Source organism: Eublepharis macularius, chromosome 17, assembly GCF_028583425.1.
Source record: "Eublepharis macularius isolate TG4126 chromosome 17, MPM_Emac_v1.0, whole genome shotgun sequence".
Taxonomy (NCBI): domain Eukaryota; kingdom Metazoa; phylum Chordata; class Lepidosauria; order Squamata; family Eublepharidae; genus Eublepharis; species Eublepharis macularius.
The window spans coordinates 23,546,623-23,573,445 of NC_072806.1; the positions used below are offsets into that span (position 1 = coordinate 23,546,623).

The 26,823-nt window shown below is 42.2% G+C and overlaps 1 protein-coding gene across 2 annotated transcripts in view; it reads left to right on the forward strand.

The window, feature by feature from the left end:
- Positions 1 to 26,823, forward strand: part of RABEP1 (rabaptin, RAB GTPase binding effector protein 1) — an 87,105-nt gene that overhangs the window by 54,545 nt on the left and 5,737 nt on the right. Inside the window, exons 7-16 of one of the 2 annotated variants that reach the window (XM_055001415.1) lie at positions 1,286 to 1,464; positions 2,688 to 2,852; positions 7,773 to 8,237; positions 9,523 to 9,627; positions 16,412 to 16,528; positions 17,125 to 17,223; positions 17,766 to 17,906; positions 22,747 to 22,936; positions 24,015 to 24,070; positions 25,292 to 25,390. In XM_055001415.1, the coding sequence (XP_054857390.1) occupies positions 1,286 to 1,464; positions 2,688 to 2,852; positions 7,773 to 8,237; positions 9,523 to 9,627; positions 16,412 to 16,528; positions 17,125 to 17,223; positions 17,766 to 17,906; positions 22,747 to 22,936; positions 24,015 to 24,070; positions 25,292 to 25,390 (1,616 nt within the window). The remainder of the gene's footprint in view (positions 1 to 1,285; positions 1,465 to 2,687; positions 2,853 to 7,772; positions 8,238 to 9,522; positions 9,628 to 16,411; positions 16,529 to 17,124; positions 17,224 to 17,765; positions 17,907 to 22,746; positions 22,937 to 24,014; positions 24,071 to 25,291; positions 25,391 to 26,823) is intronic. The other variant, XM_055001416.1, reaches the window with a different exon arrangement.

Here is a 26,823-nt window from a genome sequence, read left to right on the forward strand (position 1 = left end):
GTTTCTTCCCTTGCATTTTAGAACCTCCGAATTTACATATTTATATCTCTTCTGTTACCTATTTAGAGGATTATTCATTTAGGTTACTGTAAAGACCCAAAAACTTAGGAAGGTATTCAGTGTGGAGACTTTGTGTTTTGATGGCCAAATTGATTATCTGTATTAGGTTTATTGTGTTAGACCACATTTAGTATTATGTTATTAACATTGTGCTTTGTTGAAATGTGATTGAAATGTTTTGGTTGATCCATACACTGAACTGCAGTGAATTTAGTATTAATGAACCCAATGTCAAAAGCAAAATTAATAGTGCTATACTTTTACTGTGGTGTCAGTTCTTAAGCAGTAATGACTGACCCAGCCTAACTGGAATATTACTACTTTGCAGTGAATAGATCTTAAGAGCTACTGTTGACTTCTTTCCTAATGGATGGCCTTATAAAATTACATCTGTAGCAGTTCCCTATTTCTTGACTTAATAGCATTGTTCCCATGTAATGCTCCCCATGAGAAAAGTGAAGGACCATTCCATATGCATGGCCATGGCCCTCTCTATATTGTGTTCATGTTGTTTCTTTTCTAAGGATTTTTCATGCAACCCCCAAAAGCTTGGACAATGACTGTAAAGCAGTTGCACTGTGAATTGGAGGTACCCTTGTCTAGAAGATAATATGGGCCTTCCTATCCATCTATAGACCACAGGATCTTTCCATCCCCATCCCCATCCCATTCCTGTCCTGCCTCCCTGTCCCTACTTCTCCTTTCCCTGTCCCTATCACCTTTCCTCCATTCAAATTGGTTCTTAAAATCCACAGATTTTCTGAAATCCTTAATCCTTATTCCCTACTGGAAGGCTTAAATATGTGCTGTTGAACTTAACCATTTTTGCCCTGTTCCTTTTCTTCTTCATTTGCTGTCTTCCCTCTCAGCCAGAATGTAAATGGTAATCTATTTGGAGCAAAGCTCCGTCTTTATATTGATGCCACTGCATAAAGCCCAATAAGCAGGTGAAGAATTGAATTCTTGCAAGAATATATGACGTGTAACATGACTTCCATATTTCTGCACATGTGTTCATGGGGATTATCTCCATATAAACTGCCTGTCTCTAGATATGTGGAAACAGATTCTGAGGAGCAGAGAATCTGTGTGGGCAATGGCAAACAAAAAATGCACTTAGTGTCTGGAAATAGTGTTGCATGTGGAAGAGGGGAGGAAGTAAAGTGAAATGTAACCAACCATTAAAGCTCCAGTACATTAGGATTCTGTTTTGCTCCCTGTTCAGTCTGTCATCTGCTAGAACAAGAAAGGCAGCAGCACAACCAACTGAAACACACATGGCAAAAAGCCAATGACCAGTTCTTAGAGTCTCAACGCTTGCTGATGAGGGACATGCAGCGAATGGAAATCGTGCTGACTTCAGAACAGCTTCGCCAAGTGGAAGAACTAAAGAAGAAAGATCAGGTTAGTGACTGCCGTAGGTGGGGTGGGTTCATTTAGCCAAGCTTTGTTGACTTTTATTGGAGTGCAATTGGTTGTTAAGTAAAGATGGGCACAAAACGGAACACGAACCAAAAAGAACCACGAACCAGCAGTTTGTGGAAGCTCGTTTCCATGAACTTCCGAACTGGTCTGCTGGTTCATTTGGTTCGTTTTAAATGCCCCTTTCCATGTTTAAATGGCCATTTCCCAGCTGCTTGGAGCAGCGGAGAAATGCTCATTTAAAGAGCGGGTAAGGCTTGGCTGGCCAGCTAGGAAAGCGGCACGGAAAGGGCATTTAAACCCCATGAACTATGAACCACAAACCAGTTCGCAAACTTGCACCAGTTCGTGGAAGTTTGTGGTAACAATTAACTTAGACATTCATATTTGTGAAATGTATGGTTCAGATAACATTAACAACTGCTGTAAGCAATGTCACTGGCTAACAGTCTTTCAAGATATATTTTAGAAAATGTGTTCACGTATATCATTCCGCTTACACCATGGTGAATATATTTTGCAAAACAATTGCTCCTTGCTTGTGTCTGTCGTATATCTATCAAATGGCTCTGGTCCTTGAATTGAGCTATGTCATTCCTTCTGCATTTATATGTTCTTGTTTAAATTTTAAAATGACTGACCATCTGCCTAGACCAATAGCGGCCATTGATCAGCTGACCATGACCTGAATTAGTGATGGATTGACAAGCACCTCTGCTTTTTTTGCATACATGCAAGGCACATGTATCCATGCTGGGCAAGGAGGAAGACCTGATCTGGTTGTATGATGTAGAAGGGCCCATAGGAAGTAGCAGCTGTGCATGCAGAAGTTTAAATGGCCAACTTGCCAACATGTTCCCTTAGGCCTACAGTCTCCACCCACACCAAGATAGATGGCAGTAGCTCAGCTTCTGGGTCTTCCTATTTCACATCCCTGTTGTGTGGGCAATTGAGATGAGATTTGAAAAGGACTTTGCATACAATGAGGGGGGTGGGAGAACAATGTTTCCTCAGTCCCAAAGGAGAGAGGTCCCGTTTTTACACCCCACACAGCATTCATCTATAATTTGCCCCACTTTAAAACCTCCCAAATGACTTGCTCATCTCAAAAGTGCAACCCTCCCCCCAATTTGCCTATCCATTTTAAGTTTAATTTGTAAATTACAACAAAAAAATGAAAATTCTTATTTACGACTCATTTCTAGGAAGATGAAGAGCAGCGAAGACTTCATAAAAGGAAGGAAGACAAACAGAAAGGCACCGATGATGAATCAAAAGCTGTGTGTTCCATAGCCCACGATGAATCTTTCCCACAGTTCCCTGGTGAAGAGGTACAACCAAGTGTTCATAGCACATTTCCCACATTGGAGGTGCACATTACTGATGATCGTTGAATTATTTGATTTCAATAGGTATTTTCTGCTAACAAAATAATCAGAGTCTGGTTTAGTTACATGGGTTTATTCATACAATAAACTACAATATATTGAGGAACAAAATGCCACCTGATCCCAGATTCTTCCTGGGAGCTTGACGGCTATTGAACTATGTTGGACATGTTGCATTTAATCCCCCTACCCATTGCTGTACCAAAACCGAGACCAAAGCCATGTTGTGCCAGGTATTAAAAACGTATATCTTGAGGGGCATCCTTTTCTCTAATGGAAATAGTGTCAAGGAACGCCTTTCATTCAGTGCCATCCTGAGGACCCTTTGCTGAGAGTAAGCTCCCTGGAAAAGACCCACTTAGGATTGCTCTGAGGTGGTGCCGTATTGTCATGTTGTGAATTTCTGTGTCATCAGTTGTTGTGGATGAGGGCAGACAAAGGCACAGTGCGACAAAAGATAACACGTAACCTGAGTTTGAAGTTTAGAATATCACTTAAAATAGTTTGCTGGTGTTCATGGTGATTCTTTCTTAATGTTTGGCTTTTATAAATTTAAGAGGAAAAGGAGGTGTGTCAGAAGCTTAAATAAGACCTTTTCTACATGGGTCATTTGCCCTGAGTTTGATGCCGTTGGGAAGTAGGTTTTTTCCCCTGTGTCTTCACCACACTGTGATACATTTGTGCACCTGCCAATCTTTCCCAAGTCTCCTTTGCTGGCGAAGTTTTAAGAAAGATCTCAGTAAAGCCTGAATATTTCCCCCTGTTCCTGAGGTATCTATCTTTCCTTTTTTAAAATCAGAATTCGAATATCATTATAATATTATAATACAATATGTGTATCAGATTCTCTGAATTTCCTAACTTTTTTAAAAAAAACATCTGTAGCCCCTTTAGTTGTAGAGATATGCCTTTCCTCATCTCTCTGGAACAAAAAGATCTAGAGAGGCTTTCCTTTTTTTAAAAAAAAAATGAAAGCTGAGAATTCAGGGAACTTAATACACAGATTATTACAACATTATAATGCTATTCGGTTGCTGAATATTTTTTAAAAATTGAAAAAGGCCTGGTGGTTTGGGGGGAGGGGAATGGCCGCTGCCAGAACTAGAGCAGGGAGAACTGCCTTGTGGAAGCCCCATTGCTGCTCTGTTGTATTGGCAGCTGCAGCAGCAGTAGGGAAACCGTACAAGCCTCTCCCTGTGTGGAAAACACCTATGTTTTATATGAGCAGGCGATCTGGGATGGTTTCACAAGAGATTCTGGCAAGAGATGTCTGTCCCCTTAGAAACAGACTAACAATTGCTGGTTGACAACTAAATATTCATAGTACTGTTCCAAGTCAGCCTATAATGGGAGACAGATGTTTCAGTTCTTTCACAGTGAATTCCTAATGAGCCTTTATATCACCCTGTTATCAGCAAAGCATGAGGCATCTGCTATCCAGCAGCGTTCTAAAGCCTCAGTATTATAAAAATTAAAATCTCACTTTTGATCTGGTAGTATACATACTAGGGATTAGGATTAAAGACAAATTTGAATTGTAAAGATAGTGAACTTCAGTAAGTGCCGCCTAAAGGAATAAGTTGCTGCATGTGAACAAGAGAGAGCTGGTTTCCTGAACTGTGAAGGAATGCCTACACAGTTTGACTTCATTTTCTAGCTCATCTGATTCTGCAAAAGCTGCTTGATTTTTAAATCCATGCTGGTGCTCACCTCTTAAAAAGGACCGCACTTCTAGCACTTCTTCCCAAACAAGGCGCCAGAGAACCTCTTGGGCTGATGGTCCCAAACTATTGAGGGTTTTTTATTGTACTTGTTCCAGGATTTCTTTAAAGGGGGGGGCTTGTTTTTAAACACTTGGTTAACTGTGAAGCCAATTACTTGAAGAAGTCATGACTTTATATTTGGTATTCCTATGTCAGTTTTCTGTAAAACGGAGGTCTTAGGCTTCTACTAACAAGTTTTTTTTAAAAAACCCTCTTTTGCAAACTAATTATAGAATTGAACATACATTAAAGAGTATAGCTATAGCTCAAGAGTCAAAGTATATTAGGTATCCTCAAGAATGTGTGCCCTGACCTGGATAGCCCCAGTGAACCTGATCTTGTCAGATCACAGAAGCTAAGCAGGGTTGGCCTTGGTTAGTAATAGAATGGAAGACCTCCAGTGACGACCAGAGTTGCAAAGACAGGCAATGGCAAACCACCTCTTGCCATGAAAACCCACTTGGGGGGGGGGTCACCATAAGTCAGTTATGACTTGAGGGCATTGTCCACCACCACCAAGGTGTGTAGACATTTGCTACAGGAGGCACATCCATACCCGTGATATATCCTTAGGAAATTATTATGTTCCCTAAACAGAGCAAGGGGGCTAATTTGTTTTATTTTAGAAAATTTGTCACACCTTTCTGCCATTTTACAGACATCTCACATAAAGGGACTGGCAAGATAAAATAGGAATAGATGAAATTTAAAACAAGAAAACAGACGATCACATAAAAGCGGCAAGTCGAACAGCAGCTAAAAGCAAGACTAGTTCCTAAAAGAATGACAGCAACTAATACAAAGCCAAAAAGAGGGGGTTAGAACAGGCAAAGCCCAAGGAATAGCCAAAGAGTCACAATACAAACCCCTGGGTCAAAATCAACAAATCAAAGTTATATTCAATAGTACATTCATTCATGAAAATTGTTTACAAGCATATACATTTTCATACATATCATAAATTTGAATACATCTGTACCACCATTCAACTAAATTTCAGACCATGTGAAATCTGGACAAAGAATTCATACGGTCTGAAATTTAGTTGAATGGTGGTACAGATGTATTCAAATTTATGATATGTATGAAAATGTATATGCTTGTAAACAATTTTCATGAATGAATGTACTATTGAATATAACTTTGATTTGTTGATTTTGACTCAGCAACTAATACAAGGCAACAAATAATATGGCTGAAAATGTAGCTCTAAAATTAGCAAATATTAATCCCAAAAGGGCGAGGGGGAGATGAAAAATTAAATTGGGTTAAATGATAAAACCAACAAATGCTTTTTGGAAATAAGGTTTTTAGGTACTTTTTGGAAAACTAAAAGGGGGCAAAGCAGGGTTGGCAGAGTCCTCTTACCTTTGTATCTCTCCCAATAAGTTCAATTTATTCGTGTTGGTTGAGGCTGCCAGCCAGAGGTCAAGAAGCCTGCTTTTCGTGGGGTTTTTTTTTTCCTCTTTGACCTTAAACACAGAAATGGTTCCACGTCATCTTCCCCCTCCTTTCCCCTTCAGTCTCTCTCATAAGGTGTAGTAAAAATGAGCATCGCTAACCAATGCAATTGGACCTTGTTTCTTCATTCTTGATGCTTAAATGGCTTTTTCTTCTTCTCCACATTGAAAGTCTGGCTAATTGAGGAATCAGTAGGGGTTGGCTTGAAACTTAAATGTCACACAACAAGATAACCACCATTTAATGTGTTCAAATTAGTAACAGTGTGGGGAGACGTGGTGGAAAAATAACTTTGGCTTGAATGCTGCCATTGTTCCAACTTGTGTTCTTGCTACGGCTGGTTTTTGTCTGTCTGGGAAAAAAACTGTATCTCTAACTCTCTAAACTGTATCTCAAGCCACGCTTGGCGCTGCACAGATTCCTTTTTTTCTCCTCTTTATTATAAAAGGCTGGTTTGCCTGAACGCGTCTCTGTGTGTTCAGTGTTGTCTTATCTCCTCAGTGCTTTTGCCTGTGTTGATTCATTTGCATACAACAGAAAACATTTTCTTTGGATGGAAAACGTTGTCCTTATTTTGACTTGAGTTAGCCATACACAGTCTTTGCACAGGGGCATTTTAACAGGATTTATTTGTTACGGGTTCTTTAAGGAGTTCCTGTTACTAATTGGCTCCCACCCCTCTAATTGCCCTCTCCATGTTTTAGCGATGTTTTAACAAGCCACACAAAAGACTTGTGCCTTTAGAGTCAGAGCTTAAGCCTGAAGAAGATTTCCTGGTGCTTTAGTCAACGTGTGCGCAGGATCCCTGCTTCCTACAAAAGTGAAAGTGAGCTAGAGATCTGGTTCTGGAAAGATGAGGACAAGCAATTCAAAGTAGCTTAAATCAGCATTCCTTTCTAGTGTGGAAACCTAATTCATGTGATCTGGGTAGGAGTCCCAAAGTATATTCCTTCCTCTCCTCCCCTGATTTTCAGAATGGCTGCCTTAAAAAAAATAATACTTAATGCTAATAGGGAAGGATGAGTTGCAGATTAAGCTGAGAGAGAGAGACTTGCTCAAGGTCTCCCAGTGAGCTTTTATGGCAGAGTAGGAATTTGAACCCAAGCCTTCCCGTTCTTAGCCTAACACTCTAACTGCTTGGTTGTCACACCTCCCGAGTTCCCATTTCTTGTTGTGAGGAAGCTTTTTTTTGCCAGTTACATATGATTTTAGGATGTTCACTGGGTGGCTCGGGTGTGAGTGTTAGAAGTGAAAAGGCTGGAGCACTGTGTAGCCCTCTGGTTACTGAACAACAATACTAAAATGCCTGGAAGCATGAACGAGGCAAGCAATTGAACTGTCAAGGGAGGGGGGAGCTTTCTAGGTATTGAGTGTCTGGACAGAAGCCCACTGATGGGAAAAGCCGTGGATTTCCATCTCCAGAAGGAGAAAAGAGGAAGTTTATCACCAGAGTAAATGCTTTAGTAGCAGCTCTGAAAGACCTTTGCCCGAAACTTCCTTTTACTAGTGAGAGCATGTCCTGTGTTCTTCACTTACAAGACGGCTTACAAGACGGCTTTTATAGCTGTTGATGGAGCGGGTGAACCTTGGCTTGTTTCCATATCCAGAGCAACTTTGTATGCCTACAACTTTATACATGGCCTAAGAGTGTTTTCCTTTTTGTCTTTTTAAATTGAAGGAGCATGTAAATAGCGCCCATGGCTCAGTTCACTCGCTTGACACAGATGTGCTGCTGTCTTCGGGAGAATCTCTCAAGTCGGACAATGACATGTTTAAAGAAGGATTGCGGAGGGCACAGTCAACGGACAGCTTGGGGGTGTCTGGGTCTTTACAGTCCAAAACTCTAGGCTACAACAACAAAGCGAAATCTGCTGGGAACCTTGATGAATCTGACTTTGGACCTCTTGTTGGAGCGGACTCCATATCTGAGAACTTTGATACGGCTTCCCTTGGTTCTCTGCAAATGCCAAGCGGGTTTATGTTAACCAAAGACCAGGAAAAAGCAATCAAAGCGATGACGCCAGAGCAGGAAGAGACGGCATCCCTTCTCTCCAGCATTACGCAGAGCGTTGAAAGTGCTTACTTCTCTCCTAGTGGTTTCCGCTTAGTTAGTGAAACAGAGTGGAATCTCCTTCAGAAGGAGGTAAGCTTTGTGTCTCTTGCCTTCATCCCACTTGAGGATTGCCGCTGTGGAGGAAGATGCCATAGGAATTGCCAGAGGGGACATGTTTGTGCCACTTTAAATGCTCGGTGCTTTCTCATTTCCGTTTTTTTCTTCTGCATCTCTTCAGAGCAGGAAGCTTCAAACTGTTCCTTGTCGTCTGTTCTCTCATTTATTTACCAAACAAACAAGCCTTTTCTAGTTTCCAAACTACCACATTCAAATCTGAGTGGATCTACATTATAAAACATACAGGGACAAAGAACATGATTCCACAAACCGAGATTGCTGACATTAATCCTTCACTGTCACAGAAAGTCCACCCACATGCTCAAACAGGCATTTTGCCCTACCCAGAGCTAAAGGCCAAGGCCAAACCAGATGAGGTACTGGGAGTTCTGTGAACGGAGCTGCCAGCATAATTTAAAACATGGTTATGAGCAGGGCTTTTTTTCTGGGAAAAGAGGTGGTGGAACTCAAGACCCTACAATGACATCACTTTGGGTCAGCTGGAACAAGGGGGGAGTTTTTAAAAAGTTTAAATTCCCCTCGGCGAAAATGGTCACATGGCCGGTGGCCCTGCCCCCTGATCTCCAGACAGAGGGGAGTTTAGATTGTCCTCCGCGCCACATGGCGCGGAGGGCAATCTAAACTCCCCTCTGTCTGGAGATCAGGGGACGGGGCCACTGGCCATGTGACCATTTTTAAGAGGTGCCAGAACTCCGTTCCACTGCGTTCCCGCTGAAAAAAAGCCCTGGTTATGAGGCATGTGGGGACTCTTTTTAGATCAGGATCCTGCCAAGATGTCTCTTAAACTAATTTACCGCATGAGGTTGTTGTGAAGGTTAAATGAAAGGAGAGAACCCTGTGGTGGAAGGGTGGGATACAGTTGATAGATGAATCGGTATCCATTTTAAATAGTTATCCCCTACCCCAACACACACACATTTTTCCCATCCTGAGACACCCCCATTGGAGACAAACATGTAGGTACTTCGATCATTACCTTTGTATTTGGCTAATGGGGCAAATAATTGCTCCCAGGAAATGTTCCCGATTGAGAAAAACAGTGTGGAGTAGGGCTTTAACCCCCCACCCCTGTCCCCCAGTCCATATTTGAATCTCTGTGCTCATCATAATTGAATTTTTTAAAAAAATCACTGGAGCTCCCAGTCTCATCTGATTTGACTGTCCCTACAGCCACTGCCACATTACTTTATAGAGTTTTGCCGTTTCCTTGGCAAGTAATGGCTTTTATGTTCTCTAGGTGCAAAATGCAGGCAACAAGCTGGGCAGGCGCTGTGATATGTGCTCCAATTACGAGAAGCAGTTGCAAGGAATCCAGATTCAGGAGGCTGAGATGAGGGATCAGGTGAGTACCAGCCGGTTATCTTTTTGCAGAGTTCCATTAATTTAAAGTTGATATTTAAGTACGTATAGGTCAGCCATAAATACTAGACTGTTGACTAGATAGTGATTGGTAAGTGAAGCTGACCAGCCTCCGAACTAATTTTTTTTTTTTTAAAGGTGAAGTGATTTCCTGGAGAGGAAAACAGAAATGAAACCACTTTCATGAAATCACTTTCATTTAGAAAGGGTTATGTTGTCTATTGTAGTTCTTGAGTATGTAAGGGAAGAAAGTAACCCAGACTTCTATGTAATATATACTACATCGTGAACTAGGCAGCTGAAGGCTCAGGCATTTCCTATCTGACTCCAGTAATCCCAAGCCCCTCTCCCTCTTCTGCTTTTATACATCTCAGATACAGACACCGTCTACTTCCACGTGCAGCTCTTGTTCTGACCTGTGCAGTGGTTTTAGAGTGGGCTTCACGCATTTCTTTGCTGTAAATTACCCAGGTTCTGGGCTTCTCCCAACATTGCTGCATGGATTCCCAAACTTACTTTGGTATGAGCTTTCCTGAGAGCTTGTACTCAAGGCAGGTTTGGAGAGAGTGTGAGATGGGAAGGCGAGGATTTCTATACCTCCTAGTCCATTTCCTCTCAGGCCCACCAATCCTCCTGTCACCAGTGGGCTTTCTGCCCCTCCTTCCTTGCCTTTGCTGTAATTGATATACCAGTCCCTATAGTATCCTTACACTATAGCACTATTCCTTACTGATTTTTTTTTGACTGGGCACAACTAACTCGAATGAGAACGTAACCTCTGCCCCCCTTTGATGGCATACCTGGGGGGGGCAGTGAGAATAGTCTTGCACTGGAGTAAATACTGCACATGTTGCTGTACAACGGGATAAAGAACAGAGATTTCTTTATGTCACGTGTTCTAATGAAGTTGTCTGTTCCTTCTCTTCAGTGCACCAGGGCCATCAGAGTGTTTGCTATTTTGACAATGACCTGCTTTTTTCTCGTTTGGTCTGATACACCCTGGTGTGGGGGTGAGACTTCTTTACAGGATAAATGCTGCTGCTGCTGTCAGAATACTTGCAGTGAAGCCTCTGCACTGAACCCTTTAGATTTGCCTCATCATGATACACAAAGTGAACCATGGCTCAACCAGTAGCCTTGGCCCGTATTTTGATTGCTTTATGATCTCACCCTTTAAATATTTGCTCAGAGGATAGCTGATGACCAGACTAGATAAGATTGGTATGTGTGGGGGATAACTAAGTATACTCATACGTATGTCTACCCATTTATGTTAAAACATGGAATGGAGCCTTTAAAAATAGTGAAATCAAAAAGAGTCCAGTAGCACCTTTAAGACTAACTAATTTTATTGTAGCATAAGCTTTCGAGAATCACAGTTCTCTTCGTCAGATGCATGGAGGGCAAAAAGAGAAACTGGTCAGATATAGAGGAGGAGAGGGGGGCTGGGGTAGATGCAAACGTCTCCTTCTGATATGCAGATGCAAACAGCTCCTTCTGATGTGGAGATCAGTTTGCTTCTGTAAAGGTTCAGAGGACTTAGCCATGTTAGTCTGTAGTAGCAAAATCAAAATCTGCTCCAGTGCTCTTGATCGAGACTCCCACTTAAGAGATTTACAACAAGCATTTTGGGGGCTACAGTACCCACCAAATGAAGTGAGGAAACAAATCAACAGGGCCAGACTAGTACCCAGAAACAGCCTGCTCCAGGACAAACCTAAAGGAACACAACAGAACACCACTGGTTGTCACCTATAGTTCCCAGCTCAAACCCATCCAACGTATCATCAGTGAGCTACAACCCATCCTGGAAAATGATACCTCTCTCTCAGAAGCCCTGGGTGGAAGACCTTTCCTTGCCTACAGACAGCCACCCAACCTTAAACAACTTCTCACTTACAATCATGAATCGGCTAGCAGAGTCACCAGTACAGGTACCAGGCCCTGCAACAGACCCAGATGTCAGCTCTGCCCTTATATCTACCCAGGGAATACAATTACAGGACCCAATGGCATCAACTACACTGTCTCTGGCTCTTACAGCTGCTCATCCTCCAATCTGATATATGCCCTCATGTGCCAACAATGTCCTTCTGCTCTGTACAATCTGATATTCCTGTATGTTCCCCGGAGATCGCTCCGATCAGCGAATAAATATTTACTTGTGGTCCCCGGCCCTAAGGAAGCCCGCCTCGCTTCAACCAGGGCCAGGGCTTTTTCAGTCCTGGCCCCAGCCTGGTGGAACGCTCTGTCAATGGAAACCCGGGCCCAGCGGGACATATTATCGTTCTGCCGGGCCTGTAAGACAGAGCTGTTCCGCCAGGCGTTTGGTGATTGAAGGGGGCGGTGCCATGTCGGCCTCCCACCTTTGGGGTGGGGAAGGTTCTCCCCACCACTGCACCTTGTTCATTTGTTTTATTATTTGTATATTGATTTTAGTTTTTGTTTTTATCAATTTTAACTGTTCACCGCCCAGAGCCCCTGGGATGGGCGGTATATAAATTGAATAAATAAATAAATAAATAAATAAATAAATAAATAAATATATGCCCTCATGTGCCAACAATGTCCTTCTGCTCTGTACAATCTGATATATGCCCTCATGTGCCAACAATGTCCTTCTGCTCTGTACATTGGACAAACCAGCCAACCTCTACGCAAAAGAGTAAATGGACACAAATCTGTCATTAGAAATGGCAACGTCCAGAAACCAGTGGGAGAACACTTCAGTCTACCAGGACATTCCATCAAAGACTTAAAGGTCGCTGTAGTTCAACAGAAACCTTTCAAAAACAAAATCCAACGGGAGGCTGCTGAATTGGAATTCATATGTAAATTTGACTCTGTCAAGCTGGGACTGAATAGGGACTATGAATGGTTATCTCATTATCACAGGTAACTGATTTCCTTTACAGAGGCAGGGTCAGGGGGAGTCCAGTGGCACCTGGCGTGGGCTTTCGAGGACCACGGTTCTCTTTGTCAGATGTATCTGGCGGGGAGGACTGTGGTTATCGAAGGCTTGTGCTGCAGTGGAATTGGATAGTCTAGGTGCTGTTGCTGAACTCTTTTTGATTTTGCTACTACAGACTAACACGGCTAAGTCCTCTGAACCTTTACAGAAGCAAACTGATCTCCACATCAGAAGGAGCTGTTTGCATCTGCATATCAGAAGGAGATGTTTGCATCTACCCCGCCCCCTCTCTCCTCCTCTATATCTGACCAGTTTCTCTTTTTGCCCTCCATGTATCTAACGAAGAGAACTGTGATTCTCCAAAGCTTATGCTACAATAAAATTGGTTAGTCTTAAAGGTGCTACTGGACTCTTTTTGATTTTGCTACTACAGACTAACACGGCTAACTCCTCTGGATTTAAACAGTGGATTTCGAAGGAAAGAGAACTTAAATCCTGCCCTCTTGCCGCTTTGATGTTTTTATCATTGTTCCAGTATTGGATCCAGGCTGGTAGAAAACTTCTTTAAGTGACAGGAGGGGGCAGTGGCAGGGTTAAACTCCACTTTTGTTCAGAAATATATCCCCCACCACCCACTTTGTGAACAAAGGGAAACATTTATCGAAACAATGTGGCCCTCTTCTGTCCCTCATAAGTGCCCAGTTTGGTCCTCATGTTGGTTTCAGAAGTTGATAGCTTAGGGTCCTGAACTGGCAATCCCTTCGCCACGCAAGGGAGGGGGCATTATTGGCTGTCCCCAGTTGCATCATCTTGTTCGCTTTGTCATATAATTCACAGGTCACTTGTGGCTGCAGGGGCTCTGCCCTCCACCCACCTCTGCACATCAGTGATAGCAACTCCACTATTGTTTGCAGGAGAGGTGAGTCAAGAGCTCCTGATTTTGTCAGGGCTCTTTCCCTCTCTATCAACTCACTTTAGCCTCCAGTTTTAATCTCTTGAAACATGTAAGCAAGTTGGAGGCTGAAAGGAGTTTGGGGGCTGTTGCTTCTAGGTCCTCAAGCAGGCACAAGAATAGCCATCACATTTATTCCAGAATCTTAAATAGTTTTAAACTGTGTTTAAATTGTTCTTCTAAAATTTATAGTACGAGCAAAGATGCTAAGAACTTAATGGACAGGTATAACAATCTAATTTGGCAAATTGAGATGTTTAATTTTGCAATGTGTACAGTAGTGGCATTAACATAAGAAAAGGTATGTATGTACTGTGCTGTAGTTTTAAAGATGCCGTGTTTTAAATTCCTAATAACAAGATACAGGACTCTACAGTTAACTGGCAACATAGCAGGTTGTCACTTGACAATGTAAACTGAGATTCCCCCCCCCCTTAAATTCTTTTGGAATCTTTGGCTGAACTTCTGTAATCCAGTTTCATTGGGGGGGGCATTTTCTGTCTTCAATACTTATGGCTTACTGTCCCCCCAAATCATATGTCATTTTGGGAGGATGGCAAACCCTCAAATTCTGGATTGTCATTTTTTTTTCTGGCATATGTAAGCTACACAAGATGATTTTTGAATTAAATACTGAGTTTGGCCTTAGGGATGTGCAGGTTGATTTGGAATTTGGATTAAAATGCTGAATTTTGACTGATTCAGTAAAATTTGAGTATTCTGGATCAAAAAGAGGTATTCTGAATTTTTACCAAATTTTCAGTAAAAATTCAGTAAAATTTGGCTATTGTTTTCTATGGGAAAACCACTCTGGAGGCGATCTGGTAGGCAGGGGTGGGGGGGCGTCATTTTTCAAGCAAACCTCACAGATTTGGAGGGGACCCACTCCTGACTGTCCTCTAAAGGCCTCCCAAGTTTCAGGAAGGTTGGACGCTGGAGGCCAATTCTACAGGCCCCTGAACAAGATGCCCCCAGCCACTCCATTGTTTCCTATGGGGGGGAAATCAAAGCTGACTCCTATTGCAGAAACATACTGGGGCAAGGCTGACATGGCCAGGCCACACTCCCAAATGCAAACTAAGCTCATCCTAGAGAAATCACAACAGAACCAAACTGGAGCAAGGAAATGGAATCCCTCCAGAACCAAAGTGAAACGGGACCAACATCATACCAGAGAATCACACCCATTCCACCCAAACCAAACTGAAGTAAGCAACTTAGCCCAACAGAACCAGTGTCATTCACAGCAGTTAGGCACTGGGTTCAACCAGTGGGGAAACACCACAGAACAACCAAGCAGCACCCAGCCACAAGCTCAAGGCATTCTCTTGCTTCAGTTTGCTTCTGTTGGGCTAAGTTGCAACAGTGTCCCTTGGAGAGTGAGTGGGGGCATGTTATTTGGGGGGCAATCTACATGAAACTTGGGGGAGGGTGTTAGAAGACAGTCAGGAGTAGATTCCCTCTAAATGTGGTGAGGTATGCTTGAAAAATGACCCCTCCAGTCCATCGGATAGCCTCCAGAGTGATTTTCCCACAGAAAACAATGGCCAAATGTTTTGGAAATAGCCAAACTGAATTAGACAATCAATTCTGAATTCAGGGAATTCCAATTTTTTTCTTAGATTCAGAAAAAAAACCTCGATTTACTAAATTTTATTTTTGGTGCAAACCTCTGTTTGGCTTTATCACAACACCGCTTAATATGGAAAATCTGAATTAAATCATGTTCATCTTCCAGTGTAAGATTGATTCCTCATGTATGTTTTATTGTACCTTAATCTTCCTTAGTGCGGTGCTATTTTAAGGAGCATCCATGTGACATTGTCCTATTTTTGTCCTGCTTCCATGTTTTCCCCTGTTTTGATACAATCTTTCCCAAGAGAGCTAGTTTGGTGTAGTGGTCTAATCTGGAGAACCGGGTTTGATTCCCCACTCCTCCACTTGAAGCCAGCTGGGTGACTCTGGGTCAGTCACAGTTTCTAGGAACTCTCTCCTAGAATAATAACACACTTTGTACACCACTCTGAGTGCCCTGAAGGGCAGTGTATAAATTGAACGTTATTATTATATTATTATTAAACCTGGTTTGGTACAATCTTTAGAGGAAGATTGCAGTAACATTTTCCTTGCCACAATCTCTTACGGCTGCCACCCCCCCCCCCCATCCCATGCCATCAGTAATTGACATATCACAAGAACTTTAAAAAAACTATCATGATATGTCAATTACTGGGTTTTTTTTAAGTCCCTGGTGGCCTGTGTGTAGGGGAGTGAGTGGAATGGTGGCCATGGGAGACTGGGGCAAAGAAAATGTGGGCAAAACTACTGTGTCAGCTCTCCATTGGCTCTATGAATGCCTCTGCAGTTGCAGCAGCAATGGAAGTAACATGGGGAAACAGCTTTGGGAATGGTTTAAAAGACTTTTCAGTCTACCAGTAGCATACTAGCTCAGGGATGGAATGTGTTTTCCATGTTCATAAAATTTCCAGTCAAATGATCTTGAGTTTAAAGGGCTTCCTCACAACAGGCTAAGGAGAGCCAGAGTTCAAAACTGCATAATAAAGCTAATGTTAAGATGGCGGTGGGGGGGGGTACTGATATTGAGGACTTTCCCCCCATACCTCAAATAACTGAGGAGTCTGTATTTCATCCAACTTGGAGCACAAAGAACCAGATGTTGATGGTGTTGGGAAAGGTGGTCTTTTCTAGAGGTTATGGGCATCAGCCAAACTTCTCTTAAAACCTCGCAAGTGTAATCTAATCATTAATTTATGGTGTTCTTATATGCTGAACTCGATGTTCCGGATGCTTTCATAGATTTTGAGCTAAGGGGAAGTATCATTCCCTCACCTTTTTTTTTAGCAGAAAGGACATTTATGTTGCATTCTCATCCTAACCACTTAGGTGAAGAAGCTTCAGATGATGCTGAGGCAGGCCAATGATCAGCTAGAAAAAACAATGCGGGAGAAACAGGAGCTAGAGGACTGCATGAAGCAAAGCACCGAGGAATCGGAATGTCAGGTACAGAAAATCCGTGCAGAAGGAAAATCTTGTTTGACAGTAATAGTCAGACACAAGAATATTGTTGGCATGACCCTTGGTTTTGTTTGCTGTAGAATCCCTGGCAGAATCCTAGAGTTCTGTGAAATAAAGCTGGAAAACCAGTACAGTAAAATCTCATAGAAAGCACAGGTTCCCGGGTAGAATGAAAGATTTTGCCTTCTGTGGCCTGTCAGTGGTCCTCCACGGCAACTGGGTAGCCATTGTGTGAAACAAGCTGTTGGCCTAGTTGGACCACTGGGCTGATCCAGCAGAGCTCTTCTTCTGTCATGTTCTAATGGGTGAATATGGCTGACTTCAATAGGTGCTGAAGCGCTTTAGTTTAAGCCTCAACTGCAGTTAACATTAGCATTCATTGTCAGTGTCTGGTTCCTACAGAAAACAGATCCCCATTTCTAAGCAGGCACATGAGACAATAAAATAAAAACAGTTTGATGTAAATAAACATAGGGCTGCTTTCTCTCAAATCAGAGGTTATGATTTAATAAGAGGAATTTGACTTGGAAATTCATTTGCATTCGTGGATGGTGCTAATTGTTTTTTTTCCCCTTTGATAGATTTCTTCACTTATTATAAGAGCTCAGGAGTCCGAGACTTTACTTGGTGAATTACAGCAGGCATTTTCTCAGGCTAAGAGAGATGTCCAGGACCAAATGGTAAAGCCTTTGGTTAAATCCAGTTGACTTTTATTGTTCGTGTAAGGTGGGGCTGATAGGGTATGCTGCTGGTTGTTTTAATTACCTACTTTGTAAGACACTGCAGAAGCTGTTTGCTAAGAGTGTTTTGTGAGTATACATTTTAGAACAAATAATTAACCCCCCTCATTCCTAAATGCTATTTGAAATTAGTTTCTAATTGTTCTTAATCTCACTCATGGAGGGAGCCTTCACAAAGGGGACAGGACATGGGACAGATCAAGATGGGGAGCCGTGTTTGTCTGTAGCAGTAGAAAAGAGCAAGAGTCCAGTAGCATCTGTAAAATTAACAAAATTTGTGGTAGGATATGAGCTTTCATGAGTTACAGCTCTCTTCTTTAGCACATGGGAGAATGGCTTTGTCCATGTTGGCCCTGTCTTCCTTTCATACAGCAAATGCTTGATTATTTGCAGATTTTAAAAATGTTGAGAATGAAATATGTCCAGATCAGAGGCAGTACATTCAGAACTGTAATTTTTTTACCTTTGTTTCTTCCACAAAGGCGGTCCTGATGCAGTCAAGGGAGCGTGTCTCCGAGGAGTTGGTGAGACTCCAGAAAGACAATGAAAGCCTTCAAGGAAAACATTGCCTGCATCTCTCTTTGCAACAGGCTGAAGACTTCATTCTTCCAGAATCTGGAGAGGTGGGGTTTTCTGAGCTAAATAATTCTGTGCGATTGTGTGTGTTATGTGCCGTCAAGTCGCCTCTGACCTATGGCGACCCTATGAATGAAAGACTTCCAAAATGTCCTGTTATTAACAAATTTGCTCAGATTCTGAAAACTGGAGGATGTGGCTTCTTTTATTGAGTCAAGCCATCTCATTTTGGGTCTTCCTCTTTTCCTACTGCCACTTTTCCCAGTATTACTGACTTTTCCAGAGAATCTTGTCTTCTCATGATGTGACCAAAGTACAATAGCCTCAGTTTTGTGTGATTAACTCAAAGGCATTCTTGTCAGAAATGCTCAGTTCAGTACAGACACCACACATGTTGTTGGTCTTGATAAAAATGTGCGTGCTTGTTTCAAGTGCCTGTGTGTGCGTGCGCGCACACGAGCATATGTGTGCCCCAGAATACTAATTATCTCAGATGTTGAGAGGCAGATTGCCCAGAAGTGCAATCCCAGTCCAATCTCTCTTCTCATTTGCTCCTTGTTTGGCGCATGTTTAAAATAATTCACCTGTACTGGACTAATCTATGCATACCTTATCAGAGCTTCTACGCTGTCCAATATAGAGATTTATATCCCCAAATCTGGACAGACTCACAGAGCTTCAGATGAGATGAGGTCTGAAAACAGATATCTCTCTTTAGAGAACCTGCTTCTCAGTACAAATAATGTGTGAGCTCTTCTTGATTTAACTCTGTCCCATCATGGTACACAAAGACTTCCTTTAGAGTTTAAATTTGTATTGTTTATTGAAATAAACCCTAGTCTTTTTAATTAAGCAAGACACTAAAATATAAAGGCATATGAAAATGAATCCAATAATTGACGAACATATATACATGCAATAAAAAGTAAATCTCTTAGCATTTCTCAATGAAACTTGTTTTAAATCAAATCATCCTTAGTCTACTATGAAATGCAATGGAATTACATAAATACACAGAGACATATTTCTCACCTAAATTTTCTTTATCAAAACCCTAATTTCTTATTTTAATGACATCTTTTTATACTAAATGACATATGCTACCTATAAAGACATCTCTAATATCTTTTAGATGTGCCAACAATATATTTGTCTTAGATTCTTCAGATTTTTAATCATGTGATCTCTTGCCAAAGCCAACTATGATGCTATTGTACACTTGCATATATAAATCTTTTAAAGATGTTAAAAGTTAAATAAGCAAATTACACTTGTTACTTCTTAACAAAAATCATTAATCTACTTGTTTCCAACTACTTTTAATTGGTTGTCAAAGATAAAGAGCATCTGTATTTTTTCACAACTTGCTAACAAACTACATAAAATACCATGCAGAGTTCACTAGAATACATGTGTATAACTAGAGTATATGTGATTAAAATCGTATCTCTACAACACACCCAGATGTGTTTAGCTCCTTTCAATCAGCTTATCATTCTCTGAATCAAGGTTGTGACAGGATGTACTTCTCCCTCCCATTCAGCACAGGCTTATTTATATGTGAAGAAAAGTCTCTTCTGCTGATGGCTGTGATAATGGACTCACGTCTACTGAAACTGGAAACAAAGTTTAGAAGATGCATGTGTTTAGAAGATGTGTGTAAATTCTATGATATATAATAATAATAATAATAACAACAACAGCAACAACAACATTCGATTTATATACCCCCCTTCAGTATAACAGCGCCCACTCAGAGCAGTTTACAAAGTGTGTTATTGTTATCCTCACAACCAGGGCTTCTTTTCAGCCCAAACACTGTGGAACGGCATTCTGGCACCTCTTGAAAATAATCACATGTCCGATGACCCCACCCCTTTCCTCCCCGATCAATGCAAGTGTTGCTGTTTTCAAAGCCTGCAGTTTTTTCCACTAACAGGAGGGGGATTCCCCTCCCATCAGCTAAAAAAATGCTGTTTTAAAATGCCAGCAGCTTTTTCAGCAGAGAGGAGAGGGAGGGAGAGGAGGGACCTTTCTTCCTCCTCCCCTCAGCTGAAAAAAGTAGGGGCATTTGAAAGCAGTAATACTTTCCTTCAAGAAAAGTGTTACTACTTTCAAAGCTGGCAGGTTTTTTTCACGGACAAGAGGGGGATTCCCCTTCCATCAGCTGAAAAAAGCCGTTTTAAAATGCCAGCAGCTTTTTCAACGGAGGGGAGAGGGAGGAAAGTAAAATGGGGCAAGAAAAATGTTGCTGCTATCAAATGCCCCTACTTTTTTCAGCTGACAGGAGGGGAACTTTCCTCTCATCAGCTGAAAAGCATCTTGCTTTTGAAAGCAACACTTTTGTTGCTGTTTGCAAATGGCAAGAAAAATGCTGCTTTGAGGTTTGGTGTGCTCCATAAAGATTCCCGAATCATGAAGGAGCATACTGAAGCATTTAAATACCCAAATCATTTAAATACCCAAATCCCAAAGGAGCTTGCCACTTGCGGCTTGAGAGTTCCACCACCTCTTTTCCCAGAAAAAAAGCCCTGCTCACAACAATCACCCTGTGAGGTGGGTTGGGGCTGAGAGAGCTACGAGAGAGCTGTGACTGACCCAAAGTCACCCAGCTGGCTTCAAGCAGAGGAGTGGGAAATCAAACCTAGCTCTCCAGATTAGAGTCCCGCCACTCTTTAACCACTGCACCAAACTGGCTTTGAATACCACTACACCAAACTAAATCAGAATAATTTTTATTGCCATCGAAATTAAGCAAATAAAACACATTAAATTCTGTGATACATATATATTTGATTTTAGTTGTTATATTTAAGCTCTATTTAAGGTCCTTAGTTTATATTTTCCCATTTGCTAATGGAGACAGGAGACACCTTGCTAAGAAGGTGGGGATAGAAAAATGCCTAATTTCAGATTTCTGCTTTAGGTGTGCCTTCCTGGAGGCTAATCATTTAGTAACCTTATGGTTCTCCCTCTCCCCTAGTAGTTCCACACAACTAGGAAGTTATAGATATTTGTGAGAGTCTGTTGTTCATGATCTTCCTTGAGAGGTGTAAATACCAGGATAAGCCATATTATAGCAGTGGCTCTAAATAATTATCTTAGTTGCTATTTGCGTGTGGTTGAAAATGGAGACCTGTTGAAAAATTGTTCTTAAGTCACTAGCAGCATTCAGGCTTCATTCAGAATGCATATGCCGCTTTTCAGATTGTCCGAGGTGGGGCACAAAATCATTTGCAGTAAGTCAGTGCCTGTTACAAAATAGAAAGTTATAAGCATGCCAAATCAGATAAAGAGCCAAAAATGGTTCCCAGCTTGTTACCAGTAAACCAGCCAGCAGCTTACAGAAATAGGAACCTGTTTCAGCCTTTAGGAAATGATATCCCCCGAGGGCTCTTGCAGAACATCTCAAGCCAGTGGTTGCAAAGTACTGAAGCAGGCACAGAACAGGCACCCCCATCTTGCTGTTGCATATCCCAGACTGGAGGAAGGGATCAGGGCAGCCTGCCCTCAGCCCTTTGCCCGGTCCCAAGCTAACTCTGAATGTTTTGATGAACTTTTAATGCTTTAAGCCCTTTCATGAAAAGGGGCCTTTCCCCATTCTCCCAGCCATTTTAATCGTGGCTTGAGACCCTGCCTCCTACAGTTTTATCTGTGCTGTGCTACCCTTCTCTTTTGAAACATCTACTGCAGTTTTAATGCTGATTGATGCTCAGGGGGGCCGTGGCTCCATGGCAGAGCATCTGTTTTGCATGCAAAATGTCCCAGTCCCAGACTCGGTCCCTGGCAACACCTCCAGTTTAAAAGGACCAGACGGTGGGTGATCCTGGAGAGTGTCTGCCAGTCTGAGTAGACGACACAGACCGTGGTGGACGGATGGTCTGATTCAGTATAAGGCAGCCTCTTGTCCTACTTAATGCTTCACGTCGTTGCATTTCTGAACTGTTATAGAGATCCTTGCTGCTTTTAAAGGCCTCTGAGCTATTAATTACTTTTATATTTTAGTGTATGTATTGCATTTTATCATGAAACCCCCTTAGCTGGACCCTTCAGAGAGTATGTTTTTAAATATCTAAAATGAAATAACTATATAGATAACAGGAATCTGTGATCAGCTCCCCTGATGTGCAGTTTAGTCCTAGTCCGAGGACGAGAACACTTGATAAGGATTGAGGCTGTGGTTCTGGTGAAGGAGGTGTGTGTGTTTCCCCTCATGCCATTTCCCCCCATCCAAATTGCCCCAGATGCTTTACGCTCTGGTACGAGAAAAACAACAGATAGTAGTATGTATTATGCCTCTCTCTCCTTCCCCCGGTCTCTAAAACAGCTGGAGGGGGCCATTTCTGATTTGGAAAATTGATGCAAGACGTAAAATCCTCTTTCTTCATTGCCACGAGCCTGATTCACACTGGACTTTGTGTTTCTCTTTCCCATTCCCCCCACATCTTCACATAGCACTGTATTCTTCAGATCTAGGCCACAGTGTTCATTTAAGTGGTTTGGTGATGTTTTCCCCTCCACTAAGGGTGTAAATGCAATGCATACTATTTTAAACTGGCAGGAGAAGGGAAAGAAATACTAATCTCTGTTTTAGCAGGGCCAACACAAGTGTATTTTGTAATGTATGGGATCTTGAACTGGGTCTGTCTATGCAGGAAGATTCAGTTATGACTGTGGGGTGAATCATAGGTTTTGCATACAGATGATCTGAGGTTCAATCCATTGCACCTCTGGTTCAATGGTCTCAAGTTGCTCTTTGCCTGAGATTCTGAAAAGGTGTCACCAGTCTTAGTACATGTTGTTGAGATGGATAGGCCAGTAGTGTGACTTGAAGTTAGGTGGGAGCATGCGGCTTATTTTAAATGTTGTTGTCAATCTTGCTTTCAGGAGCTCCGTGAACTGGTCCTCAAGTACCGTGAAGATATCATTAGCGTTAGGACTGCAGCAGATCACCTTGAAGAAAAACTAAAGGCAGAAATTTTATTCCTGAAAGAACAGATTCAAGCTGAGCAGTGTTTTAAAGAGAACATAGAAGAGACATTGCAGCTAGAAATAGAGAACTGCAAAGAGGAAATAGGTGAGAAGGGGCAAGTCTGGGGCCTGGAGGGGGGGACCAGTTTATACAGCGCTTGTCAAGAAACTTGCCTTGTGCTGGAAGTCAACTGATAACATACACATTCTGTTGCTTGCAGTCACCATCGCCTCTTTTTTCAGTCCACTGCAGCTTACCTTTGCTCACCTTTCTGCCAAGGCTTCGCATATCTTGGCTCCTCAGCCCCCTGGGATCTCTCCCCAGTTTTCAGCCTACTCCACAAAGCTGCTTTTGTTACCAGGGCTTGTGTGAGGTTTTAATTCCAGCCAAACTTTCCTCTTCCCTTATAAAAGCTTGAAAACTTTTTTTTTAATGGAATGTTGTCAGCATTCCACAAAATCCTGTTGGCTTAGCCGGTTGGTGTCCGAGGCATCACTGCCATAAGTGCAACTTAGTGTCAATTTTTGTACAGGCCTAATCACATTTTAAAATAAAATGTGTGGATCCTAATATTTTCACAGCACAAGAGATTGTATTTTAGTAAGGGGAGGGGAGGAGCCAGTTTGTTCCCTGGCTCACATTTTCTCATATGCTGCACACATCTCTCTTCTAGTTGGCACAAAAAAAAAATGTTGCTGATATGCTGTGGAAATTTTGGGGGACGGGGATTACTTTTTGTATAACCTGTGAAGCAGCCCCAGTTTGCAGAATTCCACATTTATGACTTAAGAGCTCATCCCGTGAACTGGATATTGAGTCTGAACTGTGAAAATCCTGTGTTCGAGTGCCATTTCCGCCAGGAGACTTGCTTGGGCAGGCTGTTAGCTCTCAGCCCCTGATTTCCCATTTTGAAAATGAGGAATATTTTAGTGTTGTGCTAAGCAGAGCTCTTCCTTTCTAAGCCCATTGACTTCAGTGATGTCAGCTGTTAGGGGTTTCTGTTTCTCATGAACACTAGAGATCTTGAGAAGGACATGTGTTTGAATAAATATGCTTAGCAGTCTTCACATAATTCCATCAAAGGTAACCATCCTCTGTACAGTTAATGCTAACAGCAAAGTGGTTTTAAAATCCAAAGGTGATACCTATAATAGGATAGATGTCTTCCTCCTCTCTCTTGCAGCTGCTGCTTCCAGTCTAAAAGCAGAACTGGAGAGGATAAAAGTGGAAAAGGAACAGGTAAGCATTTGATTTGGAGGCAGTAAGGGTTGATTCACATGTCGTGGGGAAGGCAAGAGTCTGTGTCCACCAGGAACTTGGTTGAACTCAGGAACGGCATATCATGTAGCCAGGCCCTCAGCCACTTAGCATTTCACAGTGAAAGGGACAAGAGGAAAACTTTAGGAGGTTTAAAGGAAAACTCCTGGTTGCTCCAGCTTCTAGTGGCCCCTCTGGCAAAGAAGGGCTGTCCAAGTTTAGAACAACGGCAGCCTACGACAGGATTTCCTCAGCAGGCTCAGTGTGTGTGTGTGTTTTTACTTAGTGGAGGGCTCTTTCATAAGCACAATTCTGTATATGACTATTGCATAGAGGGGTAAGAGGATTGGTGATTCTTGGGAACAGGGCCTGTTCCTCCCTCTGCATATGTCTGCTGTACAGTAAAGCATATTTGTATTTATTTATTCAGAACATTTTATCCCATATCTGTGTTCCTGAGGAACAGTAAAGGTGGCTTGCATCAAGAGTGAACAATTCCAATTGATCCCATCAATGTAAACCCTGTGAAACAATATACAGTAGTCAACACAGCAGTACCCATGACAGGTGTGGAGGGTCAGAAAATCTAAATGTGTGACAGAAATGCAGTAAAATGGCCAAATAATCCCAAAAGCCTTTCTAAACTATAATGTTTTGATTTGCAACGGAAGGCTGGGAGAGATGATGATGCTAACAGTATTTCTGGGGAGGGAGTGGGGTGGTAACTCAGAAGCCTCTCCCATGGATCCTTGCCAGCCGGGGAGCGGCCCATGCACACTCTTGCAGTAGAGGCCTACTAACAGACTTCAGGTCCCGGGTGGGGATGGGTCTTTCATGGGCCCGAACCGCTGAATGTTTTAAAGGCTTAATTGGACCTGGAAGCAAGTTAGAAGCCAATGCAGCCAATAAAGCACAGGATTTTCACAGCAATGAGTTCCTGTTAGATTCTGACCACTGTGTTTTGTATCATTTGTTCAGACAGTCCTTCAAGGCAGCTCCACCCAGAGTGTATTGCATTAGTTTTAAGTTGGATGTTACTAGGGCGTGTATGGTGGTGACCTCTGCTGCTGAAGGCAAGGTTTTTATTTTTCAGAAAGCCTTTCCTTCTGAGTTTTTAAGAAAGCAAAAGAATGGTGGAGTATACAGGGTTAATTGTGCAGGTTAGAACCCCATTCAACAACTTCCTTCTCCTGGATTTCACAGCTGGAGTCCGCTTTGCAGGAAAAGACGCAACAACTGGAAAGCTTGCAAGAAAGGAGAAGTCATCTTGAAGAGCAGCTGAAGAAGGAAATCGCTGCAAAGGTAGCCATTAACAAAGCTCAGTTATTCAAGATGGTGATGTCAAAGCGGTGCACACTGAAGCAAAAAAATCCTAACTTTACATATGCCTTGATGAGGTCTGAGCCGGTTCTGCTTATCTGGGAAAGAGATCATCAGGTTATAATTCAATGAAAAAGTCAACTCATTGTGCTGCAGTAGTAAAAAAAAAAGGGGGGGGGCTCATGTTGGACTTAAAGGTATTTGAAAATAAAACAGCCACTGCCACAATACTTTTATTTTTAAAAATCTATGGTGAGGCTGCACTTGGAATAGTTTGTAGAGTTCTGGTGATTCAAAGAATTTTGTACAGATCAAAAAAGACAACCAGAATGATCAAGGGGTTGGAGCATCTTCCCTATGAGGAAAGGCTAAAGTGTTTGGGACTTTTTAATTAAGAGAGAGAGTGTGCAAGAGAGAACAAACTCTGGCCATGCTATACTTTTATCATCTACCCAATCTTATTCTAGTGCTCTTTGGGAACTTGGTGAACTGTGGCTTCCTGTGCCTCTGTTTGTATCTGCTAGCAGTTACTGCCTCATACCCCAGAGTTTGCTGGTGACTGTCTTTTTATTTATTTACCTTATTTGTGGTCCTCCTTTCTCACTGAGAGGCAGTGTGAATTACACAGTGTAATTCAGTACCATCCACAGCTGGGACATTAAGAGAACAATACAATATGGTATAGGCTAGAGAAATTTGAAAACAAGTAGAAATCTGATACAGAGCTGAAACCATTTTGAAACAAACATAAGTAATTTGACATAACATATTAAACAATATGGAAGCAACCCAGTAGGCACAGACAGCAATAGACAGCACACAGTAATATAGTCTACAGTCCTTATCTCCCTTATCACAGCATCTCTTTGAACCATTTCCTTACAGTACAGCCTATTACCTGTGTAAGAAAGCCCTCCTGAATAATTTGGTTTTGCAGTTTGTGGAAAGCAAGAGTGGGAGCTTTTCTGATACCTTCAGGCAGGCCATTCCATAAGGTGAGGGCCTCTACCAAGAATGTGCACCTGCAGAAGGCCCTGCTCAGTTGAGTGAAACTGCGGTGATGATGAACAGGAAGAGAGGCAGTCTCGTAGATATGAGGGACCAGTGCTAAGAAGGACTTCTTATGTGATAGCCAGCACCTTGAATTGAGCCCAGGAACTGATGGGCAACCAATGAAGTGACTGCAGAATGGGAGTAATATGCATGTTCTACCTAGCTGCAGATAGTAAACAGGCTGCAGCATTCTGCACCACCTGGAGACTCCAAGTTGACTTTGAGGGGAGATCTATTTAGAGAACAATACAGCAGTCTAATCTTTATTTTACTGTGGCATAGATCGAGGTGGCCAGACTGGCCGTGTCAAGGAAGGGGCCCATCTTCTGGGCTAGACTGAGTTCGTAGAAAACGTTTTTTGC